The following is a 20,000-nucleotide window of genomic DNA, read 5'->3' as shown; positions in this document are numbered from 1 at the left end:
CGCTTAGACTGGCCCAGGGGTTTTAGTGTGTGTGTGTGTGTGTGTGTGTGTGTGTGTGTGTGTGTGTGTGTGTGTGTGTGTGTGTGTGTGTGTGTGGTGTGTGTGTGTGTTAGGGAGTGTTAGGGTTAGGCAGTGTTTTAAGAATGTATTTGCTTATTAATCCCGTCTTGCCTGCTCTTTTATTCTAAAAGCTGTGTCGTCGCCGTCCTCCTTTACTCTGAAGACTAACACACTGAGCACCGCCGTGCCAAACTCCTACTATCCAGGTAAAGCAACGCATGCCGGATCCTTTCTGTCTGAAACTGCCTGCTTCTGTCACAGCTCTGACATCACGTGTGTGTGTGTGTGTGTGTGTGTGTATGTGTGTGCCCTTGCTTATATTACATTGTGGGGACCAAATGTCCCCATAAGGATTGTAAAAGCTGAGATCACCAGCCAGCGGTCCCCACTTTTCAAAAGGCTTATAAATCACACAGGAGGAGTTTTTATGAGAAAGTAAAAATGCAGAATGTTTCCTGTGATGGGTAGGTTTAGGGGCAGTGTGTGTGTGTGTGTGTGTGTGTGTGTTTGTGTGTGTGTGTGTGTGTGTGTGTGTGTGTGTGTGTGTGTGTGTGTGTGTGTGTGTGTGTGTGTGTGTGTGTGTGTGTGTGTGTGTTTGTGTGTGTGTGTGTGTGTTTGTGTGTGTGTGTGTGTGTGTGTGTGTGTGTGTGTGTGTGTGTGTGTGTGTTTGTGTGTGTGTGTGTGTGTTTGTGTGTGTGTGTGTGTGTGTGTGTGTGTGTGTGTGTGTGTGTGTGTGTGTGTGTGTGTGTGTGTTTGTGTGTGTGTGTAAAGCGTCCTGACTGAACCCGTCTCTTCTCTCCTCTCTAAACCTCTGCTCTTCTTCTGGCCTGAGAACAGACCCGTTTGTGCCGACGGCCATCTTAGGTGAGAAAACCTTCTCTATCCGTTTCCACACAGTGAGGACGTGCTGAGAATACACTAAAAAACCGGAAGCTCTTCCTCAGCGCTTCCATCGCGCTTTACAGAACCGATCTCTAATGTCCTTCTGCAAAACATGCTTTTCTTACTCAGTATTTTTGTCTTGTTTCTAGTCCAGACATCTAAAAGTTCTTAAAACAGGAAACATTTACTAGACAAGCAAAAGTAATTGTCTTGTTTTGGGGAAAATAACTCTAAATGAAGAGAGTTTTTGCTTAAAATAAGATAAATAATCTGCCAATGGGGTGAGAAAAATAATCTTGTTTTCTGTTTGAATTAAGATTATTTTTCTCACCCCATTGGCAGATTATTTATCTTATTTTAAGCAAAAACTCTCTTCATTTTGAGTTATTTTCCCCAAACAAGACAATATTTTTACTTGTCTAGTAAGTGTTTCTTAATGTAAGAATTTTTAGATATTTAGACTAGAAACAAGACAAAAATACTAAGTAAGAAAAGCCTTTGTCCAGTCGGGATGTTAGGATATTTGTTCCGGAAAACGAGTCGGAAGCGGCGAGGAGGAGCCTCCGGTTTTCAGCGCAGTTAGCTAGTGTTGATGAGAGACAGACAGGAAGTAGACCTGACGCTTCCTCACATTCATACCTGCCTGCTTTTCTCGTGTGTGTGAGACTTGAGGTTTATATTCCTCTGAGCCGAGGCTTCACCCCATCCCATCCGCATTCCGTGTCGTGTGCGTGACGTCACGTATGTCTATGACTCTCATGTGCATGGACAGATAATGTGGACCGGATGAGGGGGGAGTGATCTCAAAATGTCTACGCTCGTCATGCTTCAAACACTCTCAGTCGTTATAAGATTTAGGGCTGTGCAATATATCGAAATTATCAAAATATTGCGATATGGCAACGTGTGATTTATTTCTATCATTAAAGCTGGATTCATGTGATAATATACAGTAAAAATTATGAAATATTTAAATGTAAATCATCTGTTGTCTATGTGAATATACCAAGCGGCTCCTCCTGCGATCTCTCCAGAAGCCGATACTGTAGTAATGTAAACTGCAGTTCCTCCTCTGGCCACTAGAGCGGCTCCAGAAGCCAATACTGTAGTAATGTAAACTGCAGTTCCTCCTCTGGCCACTAGAGCGGCTCCAGAAGCCGATACTGTAGTAATGTAAACTGCAGTTCCTCCTCTGGCCACTAGAGCGGCTCCAGAAGCCGATACTGTAGTAATGTAAACTGCAGTTCCTCCTCTGGCCACTAGAGCGGCTCCAGAAGCCGATACTGTAGTAATGTAAACTGCAGTTCCTCCTCTGGCCACTAGAGCGGCTCCAGAAGCCGATACTGTAGTAATGTAAACTGCAGTTCCTCCACTGGCCACTAGAGCGGCTCCAGAAGCCGATACTGTAGTAATGTAAACTGCAGTTCCTCCACTGGCCACTAGAGCGGCTCCAGAAGCCGATACTGTAGTAATGTAAACTGCAGTTCCTCCTCTGGCCACTAGAGCGGCTCCAGAAGCCGATACTGAAGTAATGTAAACTGCAGTTCCTCCTCTGGCCACTAGAGCGGCTCCAGAAGCCGATACTGTAGTAATGTAAACTGCAGTTCCTCCACTGGCCACTAGAGCGGCTCCAGAAGCCGATACTGTAGTAATGTAAACTGCAGTTCCTCCTCTGGCCACTAGAGCGGCTCCTGAAGCCGATACTGTAGTAATGTAAACTGCAGTTCCTCCTCTGGCCACTAGAGCGGCTCCAGAAGCTGATACTGTAGTAATGTAAACTGCAGTTCCTCCTCTGGCCACTAGAGCGGCTCCAGAAGCCGATACTGTAGTAATGTAAACTACAGTTCCTCCTCTGGCCACTAGAGCGGCTCCAGAAGCCGATACTGTAGGAATGTAAGCTGCAGTTCCTCCACTGGCCACTAGAGCGGCTCCAGAAGCCGATACTGTAGGAATGTAAACTGCAGTTCCTCCTCTGGCCACTAGAGCGGCTCCAGAAGCTGATACTGTAGTAATGTAAACTGCAGTTCCTCCTCTGGCCACTAGAGCGGCTCCAGAAGCTGATACTGTAGTAATGTAAACTGCAGTTCCTCCTCTGGCCACTAGAGCGGCTCCAGAAGCTGATACTGTAGTAATGTAAACTGCAGTTCCTCCTCTGGCCACTAGAGCGGCTCCAGAAGCTGATACTGTAGTAATGTAAACTGCAGTTCCTCCTCTGGCCACTAGAGCGGCTCCAGAAGCCGATACTGTAGTAATGTAAACTGCAGTTCCTCCACTGGCCACTAGAGCGGCTCCAGAAGCCGATACTGTAGTAATGTAAACTGCAGTTCCTCCTCTGGCCACTAGAGCGGCTCCAGAAGCTGATACTGTAGTAATGTAAACTGCAGTTCCTCCTCTGGCCACTAGAGCGGCTCCAGAAGCCGATACTGTAGTAATGTAAACTGCAGTTCCTCCTCTGGCCACTAGAGCGGCTCCAGAAGCTGATACTGTAGTAATGTAAACTGCAGTTCCTCCTCTGGCCACTAGAGCGGCTCCAGAAGCGGATACTGTAGTAATGTAAACTGCAGTTCCTCGACTGGCCACTAGAGCGGCTCCAGAAGCTGATACTGTAGTAATGTAAACTGCAGTTCCTCCTCTGGCCACTAGAGCGGCTCCAGAAGCCGATACTGTAGTAATGTAAACTGCAGTTCCTCCTCTGGCCACTAGAGCGGCTCCAGAAGTCGATACTGTAGTAATGTAAACTGCAGTTCCTCGTCTGGCCACTAGAGCGGCTCCAGAAGCCGATACTGTAGTAATGTAAACTGCAGTTCCTCCTCTGGCCACTAGAGCGGCTCCAGAAGCCGATACTGTAGTAATGTAAACTGCAGTTCCTCCTCTGGCCACTAGAGCGGCTCCAGAAGCCGATACTGTAGTAATGTAAACTGCAGTTCCTCCACTGGCCACTAGAGCGGCTCCAGAAGCCGATACTGTAGTAATGTAAACTGCAGTTCCTCCGCTGGCCACTAGAGCGGCTTCAGAAGCCGATACTGTAGTAATGTAAACTGCAGTTCCTCCTCTGGCCACTAGAGCGGCTCCAGAAGTCGATACTGTAGTAATGTAAACTGCAGTTCCTCGTCTGGCCACTAGAGCGGCTCCAGAAGCCGATACTGTAGTAATGTAAACTGCAGTTCCTCCTCTGGCCACTAGAGCGGCTCCAGAAGCCGATACTGTAGTAATGTAAACTGCAGTTCCTCCTCTGGCCACTAGAGCGGCTCCAGAAGCCGATACTGTAGTAATGTAAACTGCAGTTCCTCCGCTGGCCACTAGAACGGCTCCAGAAGCCGATACTGTAGTAATGTAAACTGCAGTTCCTCCGCTGGCCACTAGAGCGGCTCCAGAAGCCGATACTGTAGTAATGTAAACTGCAGTTCCTCCTCTGGCCACTAGAGCGGCTCCAGAAGCCGATACTGTAGTAATGTAAACTGCAGTTCCTCCTCTGGCCACTAGAGCGGCTCCAGAAGCCGATACTGTAGTAATGTAAACTGCAGTTCCTCCTCTGGCCACTAGAGCGGCTCCAGAAGCCGATACTGTAGTAATGTAAACTGCAGTTCCTCCGCTGGCCACTAGAGCGGCTCCAGAAGCCGATACTGTAGTAATGTAAACTGCAGTTCCTCCGCTGGCCACTAGAGCGGCTCCAGAAGCCGATACTGTAGTAATGTAAACTGCAGTTCCTCCTCTGGCCACTAGAGCGGCTCCAGAAGCCGATACTGTAGTAATGTAAACTGCAGTTCCTCCTCTGGCCACTAGAGCGGCTCCAGAAGCCGATACTGTAGTAATGTAAACTGCAGTTCCTCCACTGGCCACTAGAGCGGCTCCAGAAGCCGATACTGTAGTAATGTAAACTGCAGTTCCTCCTCTGGCCACTAGAGCGGCTCCAGAAGCCGATACTGTAGTAATGTAAACTGCAGTTCCTCCACTGGCCACTAGAGCGGCTCCAGAAGCCGATACTGTAGTAATGTAAACTGCAGTTCCTCCTCTGGCCACTAGAGCCACTAGAGGGGGTTTACAGCCTGGGACAAATTGTGGTTTTTCGTCTATACGGCTAATTTTGCCCTTCATGACGACTGTGAAGGGGTGAATATTTTTATAACTCATTTGTTTACATTATATAAAGCCTTAAAGTTCTGCATAATTAAGGGCGTGGCCTCTTTGAGTGACAGGTGGATAGCCATTTATCCGCCTCCAATAGTCATTGCGTCACATAAGCTCCGCCCACATCCCCTAAGCCCCGCCTCTTCAGCCATTTTCTGTTATCCGGGAGTGACGCGCGATGACTCGCTCGCAAGATGGCGGCGCCCAGCTCGACTCTACGCTTCAGAACGGCTCTTCAGAATCCTGCGGGTGACGTCACGGACACTACGGCCATATTTATTACAGTCTATGAGTTTGACACCCAATATCTGAACGGCGACTTCAACATTTTGAAAAGGGTCTGTTTTAGGTCGGCATATCGCAGAGAATAGACTGGGCACACGACTGTTACTTAAGCGCTGGGAAGATGAGTCTGTGTTTAAACTGGGTCATTAATGTAGTAGAAATGTGAAATTATTTTTGAATTTGGTGTTTTCTAGACTGAGAAAAGACAGAAAATGTATTTTTGTCTCATGGGGATGAAAGACTACAATTCCCAGAATGCTTCACTGCCGTGTGAGGCCACTCCCACAGTCACTGCTATTGGATTACTGTGACTGAGTTAGAGAAGACACTATAATTAAAAACTGAACGTGTGTGTTCAATATAACGATGGAGTCGCCGCGTGAGTCTCACAGCACTAACTCAGATTAGGAGTCAGATTACATTTAACGTCATCAATGAGATGATGAGCTCTCATGAAGAGCGCTGAGGTAATCGCGACCACACTCGCGGCATACCTTCACAACGCGAGTTCAGTCTGGCACATTTTCAGTTCATGCCTTTCATAAAAATCAATTTGAGAAGGTAAAACACTACACTGCTCAGCATCCGTTTAAATGAGTGCCTGCAGCTGAGCTGAGCTGTGCTGATTGATCGCATATTGAATATCGCATTATTTAACAAGGTATTGCATATCGCACTTTTCTTCAATATCGCACAGCCCTAATAAGATCAATGATGCACGTGTTTTACACCAGTTCCCAGATTTACTCTCCTTTAGGAAGGCATTAGATTAGACGAGGACCTGCGCTCAGGAAGGATGTTTCCCATTCATTCAATTATAACACACTCTCAGAAAAAAACTACAGCGCTGTCACTGGAGGACAAGAGTGTAAAGGTACATCTTTGCCCCTAAATGGTACATATCAGCAGTGTTGGGCGTAACGCATTACAAGTAACTAGTAAAGTAACGCATTTCTTTTCAAATTTTCAACAAAATATCTGAGTTACTTTTTCACATTTATTTGACTGTCCCCAAAACAGTGTTGGGATAACGCATTACAAGTAACTTGAGGAATGTAATCAGATTACTTTTTAAAGTAACAAGTAAAGTAGCGCATTACTTTTAAAATTTACAACAAAATATCTGAGTTACTTTTTCAAAAATGTAGCGCAAGTTACTTTTTCCCATTTATTGACTGACCGCTCTCTTGTCCCAATGTTGAGTCAAATGTGGGGTCGCTGTGTGTAAACATGATGGTTATTGCAGTTCTAGGCTCAATGTGAGCGTGCATTTACTAAATCTCATTTGCACAAAATAAACGATTCAGTATTCCTTAAAATGAATAAAATCTGTAAAATGTAAAATCAGAATACTAAGCAAACCTCTAATAATTAAATATGTTAAATACATACATTTTTTTTTTGCATTCAGTCTCACTTTATTGACCAATATCTTGCTGCTGATCTGTTTTTATTGGTAAACCCTAGCAAAATGTAATGCAAAAGTAATGTAACACATTACTTTTCTTAAAAAGTAACTATTTAACTCTAGTTAAATAGTTTCTGGTTAAAGACTAGTTACTCTTTATGGGAGTGACGCAATATTGTAACGCATTACTTTTTTAAAGTAGCTTTCCCCAGCACTGTGCTTTAAGAGAGAGTGTTTGTACCTTTTCGGTTCCTTAGGGCCCCAGTGACAGCACTGTACCTTTTTCTGACAGTGTAGGCATCCCATAAAGCACTTAAAGAGACTGCATGGACAAAAACATGTATTGTGTTATAGAAGAAAGAAAGTCTGGCGCAAACTACCGCTTAAGCTGACGTTAGTTTGGTAGCTATACGCCGTTTATTCCGTTTTTTCTGAATTATGTTAATTATAAAATGTTTTTTTTTTTTTTTAAAGAGCACCATTTTAGGCAGATCTCATTCCTCCGGCGCACATCCGTTTAGCAAAATACGTATAAATCAACATCGCCATTTTAACAAGATCTGTGCAAAAACGTTAATGTTGCAATGTCAGTGTTGATTCGGATTTAACCCTGATTCATCGTGATTCAAGAACCAAGAATAAACACCGAAATGTGCTTAAAAATGGCAGTTGTTTCAATGTTGGAACAAATGTTTAGCACTCAATATCCACTCCCCTAAAGGATTATTAGGAGCTCACACTAATGCTGTGTTTGACCCTTTCGCCTCCAGAACTGCCTTAATTCTCCGTGGCATTGATCAACAAGCTGCTGAAAGCATTCTTTAGAAATGTCGGCCCATATTGATAGGAGAGCATCTTGCAGTTGATGGAGATTTGTGGGATGCACATCCAGGGCACGAAGCTCCCGTTCCACCACATCCCAAAGATGCTCTATTGGGTTGAGATCTGGGGACTGTGGCGGCCATTTTAGTTCAGTCAACTCATTGGCATGCTCAAGAAACCAATACGATATGATTCGAGCTTTGTGACATGGTGCATTATCCTGCTGGAAGTAGCCATCAGAGGATGGGCACATGGTGGTCATAAAGGGATGGACATGGTCAGAAACAATGCTCAGGTCGGCCGTGGCATTTAAACGATGCCCAATTGGCACTAAGGGGCCTAAAGTGTGCCAAGAAAACATCCCCACACCATTACACCACCACCACCAGCCTGCACAGTGGGAACAAGGCATGATGGGTCCATGTTCTCATTCTGTTTACGCCAAATTCTGACTCTACCATCTGAATGCCTCAGCAGAAATCGAGACTCATCAGACCAGGGAAAATTTCTCCAGTCTATTTTGGTCTAAGCTCAGTCAATTTTGGTGAGCTTGTGCAGATTGTCGCCTCTTTGTCCTATTTGTAGTGGAGATGAGTGGTCCCCGGTGGGGTCTTCTGCTGGTGTAGCCCATCCGCCTCAAGGTTGTGTGTGTTGTGGCTTCACAAATGCTTTGCTGCATACCTCGGTTGTAACGAGTGGTTATTTCAGTCAAAGTTGCTCTTCTATCAGCTTGAATCAGTCGGCCCATTCTCCTCTGACCTCGAGCATCAACAAGGCATTTTCTCCCACAGGACTGCTGCAGACTGGATGCTCTTCCCTTTTCACACCATTCTTTGTAAACCCTAGAAATGGTTGTGTGTGTAAATCCCAGTAACTGAGCAGATTGTGAAATACTCAGACCGGCCCGTCTGGCACCAACAACCATGCCACGCTCAAAACGGCTTAAATCACCTTTCTTTCCCATTCGGACATTCAGTCTGGAGTTCAGGAGATTGTCTTGACCAGGACCACACCCCTAAATGCACTGAAGAACTGCCATCTGATTGGCTGATTAGATAACTGCATTAATGAGAAACTGAACAGCTGTTCCTAATAATCCTTTAGGGTAGTGTACTTGGAAATCAGCATTGAAAGTCTGCACAGAAACTGGAACGATAAAACAATGTTGCATTATCAACATTACTTCGATCTGCTAAACTGAAACTAAGTTAAATTAGTGTAATATAGTTAATAAAGCACTTCAGATCAACAAAATCTGTTCTAAAAGTAATATTATGAAACAATGCCGCAATTTCAACGTTAATTCAATTTGCCATATTTTAACCAATTTTAACCCTGATTCATCCGTGATTTGTTACGTCGTCTCATAAATAAACATTTAAATGTGTTTAAAAAAATAATGTCAGTTGTTTCAATGTTGGAACAAACGTTTAACGCTCAATTAACAAAGTACCGAAAGTGGAACGATGAAACTATGTCGCAAATTCAACGTTTATTCGGTTTGACAAATTGAAACCAATTGTAGCTCTGAAAAAAACAAGGTTAAAACTTCGAACCGTGACCCTGATGCCGATTCGCTTATGACGAACATTGAAATATGGTTACTAAAGCACTTTTGATTCTACAAGATCCGTAAGAAAAGTTAAAAGAATATCAGCGTCGTTTCGACGACGACTGAAGCCGAAAGTGTGAAGTTCCGGAATGGGATCGTCTCTCCCGGCCGCAGGTCTCGATGGTCATCCAGACGGTTCTGAAGAGAACCTCAGATAGTCTTCATGTGTAGCTGCTCTTGCTATCTTGTTGCTTACACCCTTTTTCCTCTCTCTTCCTGTTTTCTTTCTTCACATTTAACCTGTTATGTATCCTCTTAAAAAGTGCCCATTAATGGTAAGTTGCCAATCGGCCCTGTGTTTTTTGGGGGTGTGTTTTTGGGATCCGCCCCCCCTCTCCCCCTCAAACCGTGTCGCCGCTCTCTCTCTCTCTCTCTCTCTCTCTCTCTCTCTCTCTCTCTCTCTCTCTCTTCTCTCTCTCTCTCTCTCTCTCTCTCTCTCTCACACACACACACACACACACACACACACTCTCTCTCTCTCCCTCTCTCTCTCTCTCTCACACTCTCTCTCTCTCACACTCTCTCTCTCTCTCTCACTCTCTCTCTCTCTCTCTCTCTCTCTCTCTCTCTCTCTCTCTCTCTCTCTCACTCTCTCTCTCTCTCTCTTCTCTCTCACTCTCTCTCTCTCTCTCTCTCTCACTCTCTCTCTCTCTCTCTCTCTCTCTCTCTCTCTCTCTCTCTCTCTCTCTCTTCTCTCTCTCTCTCGCATGGCCTTGTTTAGCATCTCGCCCTCCCGTCCATTAGCTAGCATGGCCGTGGCCGTCCTCTTCATACCGTATGTGATCCTCCACTCACCTGCATCCTCAGATGTGCTTTATTTTTGGTTTTGGTTCCCCTGTTGTGAAGACATCACGTGACCCTCCATTCGGCCACCATTCCACGATCTCTAGCCAGTTTCTTTAGCTAGTTTATGAGAACAGACGGCTTTGTTTTGGTGTGAGGTGCGGCGTTCTGTTTATGCACATGTGGGATTAGCGTGGCCTGTTGTCCTGTGCTCATCTCTTCATGTAGTCGTCGTTTAAAGGGATAGTTCAGCCAGTAATGTAAATTGTGTGATTAATTCCTCCTGTGGTTGGCGAGCCGTCAGTCCTCCGCTCATCTTCACACACAGATGAAGATATTAGTGTTGAAATCCGATGGCTCAGAAAGGCCTTCATTGACACCAATGTCATTTCCTCTCTCAAGACCCATAAAGGCACTAAAGACGTCGTTACAAAGCCCATCTCACTACAGCGGCTCTACAATCATTGATGAAGAGGCCAGAATAGAGTTAGTGCGGGAAAAACACTAAATAACGACTTATATAGTGATGGCCGATTTCAGAACAAAGCTTCGAACCGTTATGACTCAGTGAATCGATTCATGATTCGGATCGCCAAAGTCTCGTGGTTCAGCAGTTTGACTCGCGATCCGACTCATGAAACGATTCACTGACTCAAAAAGTCGGCCATCATTTTCTAAAATCATGAATTGATTCACTGAGCGCATTTACATGCCAACCAATAACCTGACTCTGAGTACTCCAAATGTTACGTCAGTTGTGATGTTAAATAAAGCGTTCACTTTTTTTACATTTATATATAATCCCCCACAATGCGGCGTTCTGACTGAACCTCTTCTGCTGCCGGAGATGAGATGAGAACACATCTTTATAATTGTCAGGGTCTTAAAGAGTCTGCGTTTGTGATATATGTCCTTAATTTACACAGAACACTCGCTGGATGCGTTTAAATCTGCTGTGAGTTAGTGTTTTTGTCCCCTATCACACATGAGCACTTCAATAAGCCGACAGAAAGCAGGTTAATGCGTTTACATGCTGCACAAAATCAGGAGAAGAGGCAAAAAAACTCCCTGAGTCGAGCGGTTTATGCTGCTTACGCCGTTTATGAGCTTACTCTGATAAAAGAAAACGGGTTACCGCGGTTACATGACCATGATCAATGTCGGATTATTAGGCATAGTCGGCTTAAGAACGAGCATGTGAACGCACACGGTGCAAAGCTTTCAAAAAACTAAATAACGACTTATATAGTGATGGCTGATTTCAGAACAAAGCTTCGAACCGTTATGAGTCAGTGAATTGATTCATGAGTCGGATCACGAGTCAAACTGCTGAATCACGAGACTTTGGCGATCCGAATCATGAGTCGATTCACTGACTCATAACGGTTCGAATCATGAGTCGATTCACTGACTCATAACGGTTCGAATCATGAGTCGATTCACTGACTCATAACGGTTCGAAGCTTTGTTCTGAAATCGGCCATCACTATATAAGTCATTATTTAGTGTTTTTGCGCACTAACTCTATTCTGGCCTCTTCATCAATGATTGTAGAGCCGCTGTAGTGAGATGGGCTTTGTAACGACGTCTTTAGTGCCTTTATGGGTCTTGAGAGAGGAAATGACATTGGTGTCAATGAAGGCCTTTCTGAGCCATCGGATTTCAACACTAATATCTTCATCTGTGTGTGAAGATGAGCGGAGGTCTGACGGCTGGCCAACCACAGGAGGAATTAATCACTCAATTTACATTACTGGCTGAACTAACCCTTTATGATCTGTAAGCCATGGGCTGGTGTGCTGACCGTCTGTCCTTCCCCCAGATGAGAGCCAGACGCTGGCCAGCGAGAGCAACACACACACACACACACACTCCTATAAGAAGCGCGAGGCCGTGGACGTGCCATATCAGACCGGCCAGCTTCATCCGGCCATCCGCGTGGCCGACCTGCTCCAACACATCACACAGATGAAGTGCGCCGAAGGCTACGGGTTCAAGGAGGAGTACGAGGTATTCAGCACGTGTGTGTGCATCACTGCATGCTGTGTGTGTGTGTGTGTGTGTGTGTGTGTTCATCACTGCATGCTGTGTGTGTGTGTGTGTGTGTGTGTACATCACTGCATGCTGTGTGTGTGTGTGTGTGTGTGTGTGTGTGGGCATGTTTTTGTGACATATGAGGACCCAAATGTGTATAATGCCATGAGTATGACACAGGTATTACAGGAGAGGGTGAAATATGAGGACATTACCCATGGCCCCACTTTACAAAAGGCTTATAAATCACACAGGAGGAGTTTTTATGAGAAAGTTTTTTGGGACCTCTGGTCCCGATTGGCTGAGCAGCGTCTCTTAGCCCCGCCCCCTCACAGACTGTAGTTAATGCCCGCCTCTGGTCCTGATTGGCTGAGCAGCGTCTCTTAGCCCCGCCCTCAAACCCACGCCATCGTTACTGTTCCTATCACTGTGTGTCAAGAGCTGAGAATCAGATATGATAATGAGCGGTTGCTTTCTGACCAATCACAGCAGAGCAGCTCTCAGAGAGGCGGGGCTTAGAGAGACTGAATCTACAAACGAAGCGTTTCAGACTCTGAGGAATGTGCTGATGCTTCAGTGGAGATTAGGAGAGAATTAGAGTGTGTTTGGCGTTATCAGAACAACATCAGGACGCTTTATCATAACACAACGAGCAGTTTAAAGCAATGTCGTTCCAAACCTGTGGCTTTATTTCTTCTGTGAAACACAAAAGCAGATTTTATGGTCCTTTTGTGTTTGATGGGAAAAAAGTAATACAGGTTTGAATCGACATGAGAGTGAGTAAATGATTCAACTATTCTTTTATTATTCACAGTAAAAATTGATTTTCTTCCTCAGTATTTTTGTCTTGTTTACCAGTAGGAATATCGAAGCATTCTTAAATGTTTAAGTCTTGTCTCGAGGTGATTTTCTGGCCCCATTCGCAGAAGCACAAACTCATTCTGACACACATTTATCAGAAAACAGCCATTTTGTTTAATGATTTTAGAATGATTAGATGTTTGTGCTGGAAAACAAGACGATAGTAAAATGTTATCACCATCTCCTGGCCCGTCCAGCACATTATCCTCTCTCTCTCACACACACACACACACACACACACACACACACACGCACACACACACACACACACACACACACACACACACACACACACACACTCACACACACACACACACACACACACACACACACACACACACACACACACACACACACACACACACACACACACACACACACACACTCACACACGCACGCACACACACACACACACACTGCCCCTACCCATCTCAGGAAACATTCTGCATTTGTACTTTCTCATAAAAACTCCTCCTGTGTGATTTATAAGCCTTTTGTAAAGTGGGGCCATGGGTAATGTCCTCATATTTCACCCTCTCCTGTAATACCTGTGTCATACCCATGGCATTATACACATTTGGGTCCTCATATGTCACAAAAACAAGCACACACACACACACACTCTCACACACACTTGCATGATCTAGCTGCGGTCACGTCACATCCACTGCTCTCTCTCTCTCTGTGTGTGTGTGTGTGTGTGTGTGTGTGTGTGTGTGTGTGTGTGTGTGTGTGTGTGTGTGTGTGCCATCCTCCCACTCACGGCTTTATCCTTCACATCTCAATGCAGTAACTCTTTCAGCCGTACGGTTGGGAGCCGCCCCGAGGGCTCGTTCATTATGGATAAAGATTGTTTTTAGAGTTGAGTTCAGCTCTCACTCGCTCCATTGCTTGTCTTGACTGTGTTTTTACACTCCATGACCAACACTAAAGTATTCCCTTATCTTTCCCTCCGATCCATGCTTCTTGTTATTCCGTACATTAACTTTGGAAAAGATAAACGAGGTAAGCAGCCCTTTTTGGATGTATGTAAGATGTTTGAGTTGCTGGTATGTCGTGCCCTTCGCTAAGCCCCGCCTTTAAAACAGCCATTGACCAATCCTATCTGTTATATTATCATCCAAGGTTTTCTTTTTATAAATGCAAAACTATGAAACCATAATGGGAGATATTGATGCCGGGTTACAGCGAACGGAGTGTAAATCTTGGGTCTTATTTTGACTGTTGGAAGTTTGAATCATGCCACTGCATAATTTAACAATTTCTTCAAGTCAGCTTTATTTCTACAGCGCTTTATAAGAGATTTACAGTAATAAACGGGGAAATAAAAGACTTCAGTTTCATGTATTGGCAGCTCTGAAATGTCATTAGCCATGCTTCCATTACCCTTCAAATTCCGAATTGGAAATACGCGTCAATTTCACAAAAACTCCCATATATTGCACAATATTTTTACGCTCACATGAGGTGGTTCTTCAGGCAATTCGATAAAGTGCAAAACTACAATAGACATTCGCATTTACAGGCCAACTGGCGTAGGCAAACGTCAATCATGCTTTACAGAGGACGCTGTGTGTTTGTACAGAAAGCTCTTATGTGGAGATGGGATGGGCTGAAAGCTCTTATATGGAGATGGGATGGGCTGAAAGCTGTTATATGGAGATGGGATGGGCTGAAAGCTCTTATATGGAGATGGGATGGGCTGAAAGCTCTTATATGGAGATGGGATGGGCTGAAAGCTGTTATATGGAGATGGGATGGGCTGAAAGCTCTTATATGGAGATGGGTTGGGCTGAAAGCTCTTATATGGAGATGGGATGGGCTGAAAGCTGTTATATGGAGATGGGATGGGCTGAAAGCTCTTATATGGAGATGGGTTGGGCTGAAAGCTCTTATATGGAGATGGGATGGGCTGAAAGCTGTTATATGGAGATGGGATGGGCTGAAAGCTCTTATATGGAGATGGGATGGGCTGAAAGCTCTTATATGGAGATGGGATGGGCTGAAAGCTGTTATATGGAGATGGGATGGGCTGAAAGCTCTTATATGGAGATGGGTTGGGCTGAAAGCTCTTATATGGAGATGGGATGGGCTGAAAGCTGTTATATGGAGATGGGATCGGCTGAAAGCTCTTATGTGGAGATGGGATGGGCTGAAAGCTGTTATATGGAGATGGGATGGGCTGAAAGCTCTTATGTGGAGATGGGATGGGCTGAAAGCTGTTATATGGAGATGGGATGGGCTGAAAGCTGTTATATGGAGATGGGATGGGCTGAAAGCTCTTATATAGAGATGGGTTGGGCTGAAAGCTCTTATATGGAGATGGGTTGGGCTGAAAGCTCTTATATGGAGATGGGATGGGCTGAAAGCTCTTATATAGAGATGGGTTGGGCTGAAAGCTCTTATATGGAGATGGGTTGGGCTGAAAGCTCTTATATGGAGATGGGATGGGCTGAAAGCTCTTATATAGAGATGGGTTGGGCTGAAAGCTCTTATATGGAGATGGGTTGGGCTGAAAGCTCTTATATGGAGATGGGATGGGCTGAAAGCTCTTATATGGAGATGGGATGGGCTGAAAGCTCTTATATGGAGATGGGTTGGGCTGAAAGCTCTTATATGGAGATGGGATGGGCTGAAAGCTGTTATATGGAGATGGGTTGGGCTGAAAGCTCTTATATGGAGATGGGATGGGCTGAAAGCTCTTATATGGAGATGGGATGGGCTGAAAGCTGTTATATGGAGATGGGATGGGCTGAAAGCTCTTATATGGAGATGGGATGGGCTGAAAGCTCTTATATGGAGATGGGATGGGCTGAAAGCTGTTATATGGAGATGGGATGGGCTGAAAGCTCTTATATGGAGATGGGTTGGGCTGAAAGCTCTTATATGGAGATGGGATGGGCTGAAAGCTGTTATATGGAGATGGGATGGGCTGAAAGCTCTTATATGGAGATGGGATGGGCTGAAAGCTCTTATATGGAGATGGGATGGGCTGAAAGCTGTTATATGGAGATGGGATGGGCTGAAAGCTCTTATATGGAGATGGGTTGGGCTGAAAGCTCTTATATGGAGATGGGATGGGCTGAAAGCTGTTATATGGAGATGGGATGGGCTGAAAGCTCTTATATGGAGATGGGTTGGGCTGAAAGCTCTTATATGGAGATGGGATGGGCTGAAAGCTGTTATATGGAGATGGGATGGGCTGAAAGCTCTTATATGGAGATGGGATGGGCTGAAAGCTCTTATATGGAGATGGGATGGGCTGAAAGCTGTTATATGGAGATGGGATGGGCTGAAATCTCTTATATGGAGAGGGGTTGGGCTGAAAGCTCTTATATGGAGATGGGATGGGCTGAAAGCTGTTATATGGAGATGGGATCGGCTGAAAGCTCTTATGTGGAGATGGGATGGGCTGAAAGCTGTTATATGGAGATGGGATGGGCTGAAAGCTCTTATGTGGAGATGGGATGGGCTGAAAGCTGTTATATGGAGATGGGATGGGCTGAAAGCTGTTATATGGAGATGGGATGGGCTGAAAGCTCTTATATAGAGATGGGTTGGGCTGAAAGCTCTTATATGGAGATGGGTTGGGCTGAAAGCTCTTATATGGAGATGGGATGGGCTGAAAGCTCTTATATAGAGATGGGTTGGGCTGAAAGCTCTTATATGGAGATGGGTTGGGCTGAAAGCTCTTATATGGAGATGGGATGGGCTGAAAGCTCTTATATAGAGATGGGTTGGGCTGAAAGCTCTTATATGGAGATGGGTTGGGCTGAAAGCTCTTATATGGAGATGGGATGGGCTGAAAGCTCTTATATGGAGATGGGATGGGCTGAAAGCTCTTATATGGAGATGGGTTGGGCTGAAAGCTCTTATATGGAGATGGGATGGGCTGAAAGCTGTTATATGGAGATGGGTTGGGCTGAAAGCTCTTATATGGAGATGGGATGGGCTGAAAGCTCTTATATAGAGATGGGTTGGGCTGAAAGCTCTTATATGGAGATGGGATGGGCTGAAAGCTCTTATATGGAGATGGGTTGGGCTGAAAGCTCTTATATGGAGATGGGATGGGCTGAAAGCTCTTATATGGAGATGGGATGGGCTGAAAGCTCTTATATGGAGATGGGATGGGCTGAAAGCTCTTATATGGAGATGGGTTGGGCTGAAAGCTCTTATATGGAGATGGGATGGGCTGAAAGCTCTTATATAGAGATGGGTTGGGCTGAAAGCTCTTATATGGAGATGGGTTGGGCTGAAAGCTCTTATATGGAGATGGGATGGGCTGAAAGCTCTTATATGGAGATGGGATGGGCTGAAAGCTCTTATATGGAGATGGGTTGGGCTGAAAGCTCTTATATGGAGATGGGATGGGCTGAAAGCTGTTATATGGAGATGGGTTGGGCTGAAAGCTCTTATATGGAGATGGGATGGGCTGAAAGCTCTTATATAGAGATGGGTTGGGCTGAAAGCTCTTATATGGAGATGGGATGGGCTGAAAGCTCTTATATGGAGATGGGTTGGGCTGAAAGCTCTTATATGGAGATGGGATGGGCTGAAAGCTCTTATATGGAGATGGGATGGGCTGAAAGCTCTTATATGGAGATGGGATGGGCTGAAAGCTCTTATGTGGAGATGGGTTGGGCTGAAAGCTCTTATATGGAGATGGGTTGGGCTGAAAGCTCTTATATGGAGATGGGTTGGGCTGAAAGCTCTTATATGGAGATGGGTTGGGCTGAAAGATCTTATATGGAGATGGGTTGGGCTGAAAGCTCTTATATGGAGATGGGTTGGGCTGAAAGCTCTTATATGGAGATGGGATGGGCTGAAAGCTCTTATATGGAGATGGGTTGGGCTGAAAGCTCTTATATGGAGATGGGATGGGCTGAAAGCTCTTATATAGAGATGGGTTGGGCTGAAAGCTCTTATATGGAGATGGGTTGGGCTGAAAGCTCTTATATGGAGATGGGATGGGCTGAAAGCTCTTATATAGAGATGGGTTGGGCTGAAAGCTCTTATATGGAGATGGGTTGGGGTGAAAGCTCTTATATGGAGATGGGATGGGCTGAAAGCTCTTATATGGAGATGGGTTGGGCTGAAAGCTCTTATATGGAGATGGGATGGGCTGAAAGCTCTTATATGGAGATGGGATGGGCTGAAAGCTCTTATATGGAGATGGGATGGGCTGAAAGCTCTTATGTGGAGATGGGTTGGGCTGAAAGCTCTTATATGGAGATGGGTTGGGCTGAAAGCTCTTATATGGAGATGGGTTGGGCTGAAAGCTCTTATATGGAGATGGGTTGGGCTGAAAGCTCTTATATGGAGATGGGATGGGCTGAAAGCTCTTATATAGAGATGGGTTGGGCTGAAAGCTCTTATATGGAGATGGGTTGGGCTGAAAGCTCTTATATGGAGATGGGATGGGCTGAAAGCTCTTATATAGAGATGGGTTGGGCTGAAAGCTCTTATATGGAGATGGGTTGGGGTGAAAGCTCTTATATGGAGATGGGATGGGCTGAAAGCTCTTATATGGAGATGGGTTGGGCTGAAAGCTCTTATATGGAGATGGGTTGGGCTGAAAGCTCTTATATGGAGATGGGATGGGCTGAAAGCTCTTATATAGAGATGGGTTGGGCTGAAAGCTCTTATATGGAGATGGGTTGGGGTGAAAGCTCTTATATGGAGATGGGATGGGCTGAAAGCTCTTATATGGAGATGGGTTGGGCTGAAAGCTCTTATATAGAGATGGGTTGGGCTGAAAGCTCTTATATGGAGATGGGTTGGGCTGAAAGCTCTTATATGGAGATGGGATGGGCTGAAAGCTCTTATATGGAGATGGGTTGGGCTGAAAGCTCTTATATGGAGATGGGATGGGCTGAAAGCTCTTATATGGAGATGGGATGGGCTGAAAGCTCTTATGTGGAGATGGGTTGGGCTGAAAGCCCTTATATGAGATAGTGTGGGTGTGTTTTATGCAAATGAGTAGCCTCGTGCACGCGGCCACTCATTTAGAATATTTTCAACAAATGCGTTACTTTACTAGTTACTTGGAAAAGTAATCTGATGATGTAACTCAAGTTACTTGTAATGCATGTACTGCAAACATACATGGCATAGTTTTTATTTCTTATCGCATGAGGGGGAAAAAATAATTTGCATAACATCGGTTATTGGAAACGCCGTCGTTTTTTATCGACATCGCAAACGTTTCTGGCAAATCTGTGATGTAAACACGGCTACTGTTCATCCGTTCGGAAACGACTTCACATTTCATTCCAGACCACGTTAGCGACAGTAACCAGGGGGCGGAGCCTAACAAAGGCTGCTAACATTAAGGAATGATGTAACAGAATCTGAAGCGTGATGTGAGATTAGAACACGTGTCAGAGGTCGACGTCTAATGAGATGCGTAAAGAGAGCTGCGTTATTAAACAGGCATTATTAAGCCGTTGTTTTATTCATGCGTGTTTTGACATCTTTCAGAGCGCGTGTGTTAATCGCCATCATTCCCACCGGCTCCGGTTATCCTCCGAGGCCAAACGCAGAAGGATCGGGAAAGGTTAATGTCGTGCGTTTTAATCTTAGAAACGTGAGGTTCGAGCTCCTCATTGCAGTCCTGCGTCTGATTGGCTGCGGGCTCGGCCAATCACAGCGGGCGGCCCAGAGGGACAGAAACAGCCCGGAGCTTCCTGCCAGCCGTTTCTCCAGCTCGGCCATGAACTTATTTATTCAGCTCCACATTTCTATATTTCAAAAGATTATTTTTCCATCAAGCAAACTCTGGGAGTCATTATTCTCTCCGGTTTCACTCCAGCAACTCTCGCAGTTCTGTGTGTTTGTGTGTATCCTCGCCGCCGTCAGTGTGTGTTTGACAGAATGTGCGCTCTATAACGCGCCTTGGCTTTGTAAACACTCTCGTGAATATTTAAATGTGTGTTTTTCTGCCGACACGTCTCCACCGGTTTCACTCAGCTGTCATTATTTAGGTCTCGGCGTCGGACTCACGCATCTCATTATCTGAAGGTGCGCTGTCACTGAACACACACACACACACAGACGCACACACACACACACACACACATACACAGACACACACAAACACAGATGCACACACACACAGACACACAC

General features: G+C 45.2%; 2 protein-coding genes across 11 annotated transcripts in view; both read left to right on the top strand.

Moving 5' to 3' along the window:
- ptprma (protein tyrosine phosphatase receptor type Ma) overlaps nt 1-20,000 on the top strand; it is a 357,435-nt gene that overhangs the window by 192,570 nt on the left and 144,865 nt on the right. For 5 of the 10 annotated variants that reach the window (XR_010901392.1, XM_067434738.1, XM_067434745.1 and 2 more), the window contains 3 exons: nt 192-266; nt 898-924; nt 11,803-11,990. Coding sequence is in view for 9 of the 10 variants with exons in the window: in XM_067434738.1 (XP_067290839.1) it covers nt 192-266; nt 898-924; nt 11,803-11,990 (290 nt within the window). In the remaining variant the exon portion in view is untranslated. The remainder of the gene's footprint in view (nt 1-191; nt 267-897; nt 925-11,802; nt 11,991-20,000) is intronic. The other 5 variants (XM_067434739.1, XM_067434746.1, XM_067434741.1 and 2 more) reach the window with 3 other exon arrangements.
- The window catches only part of lrrc30a (leucine rich repeat containing 30a), a 327,751-nt gene that overhangs the window by 211,421 nt on the left and 96,330 nt on the right, over nt 1-20,000 (top strand). The gene's annotated exons all lie outside the window — the stretch shown is intronic.

Source organism: Pseudorasbora parva, chromosome 24 (assembly GCF_024679245.1).
Source record: "Pseudorasbora parva isolate DD20220531a chromosome 24, ASM2467924v1, whole genome shotgun sequence".
NCBI classification, from domain to species: Eukaryota; Metazoa; Chordata; class Actinopteri; order Cypriniformes; family Gobionidae; genus Pseudorasbora; species Pseudorasbora parva.
This window is presented reverse-complemented; position numbering and strand designations above follow the sequence as displayed.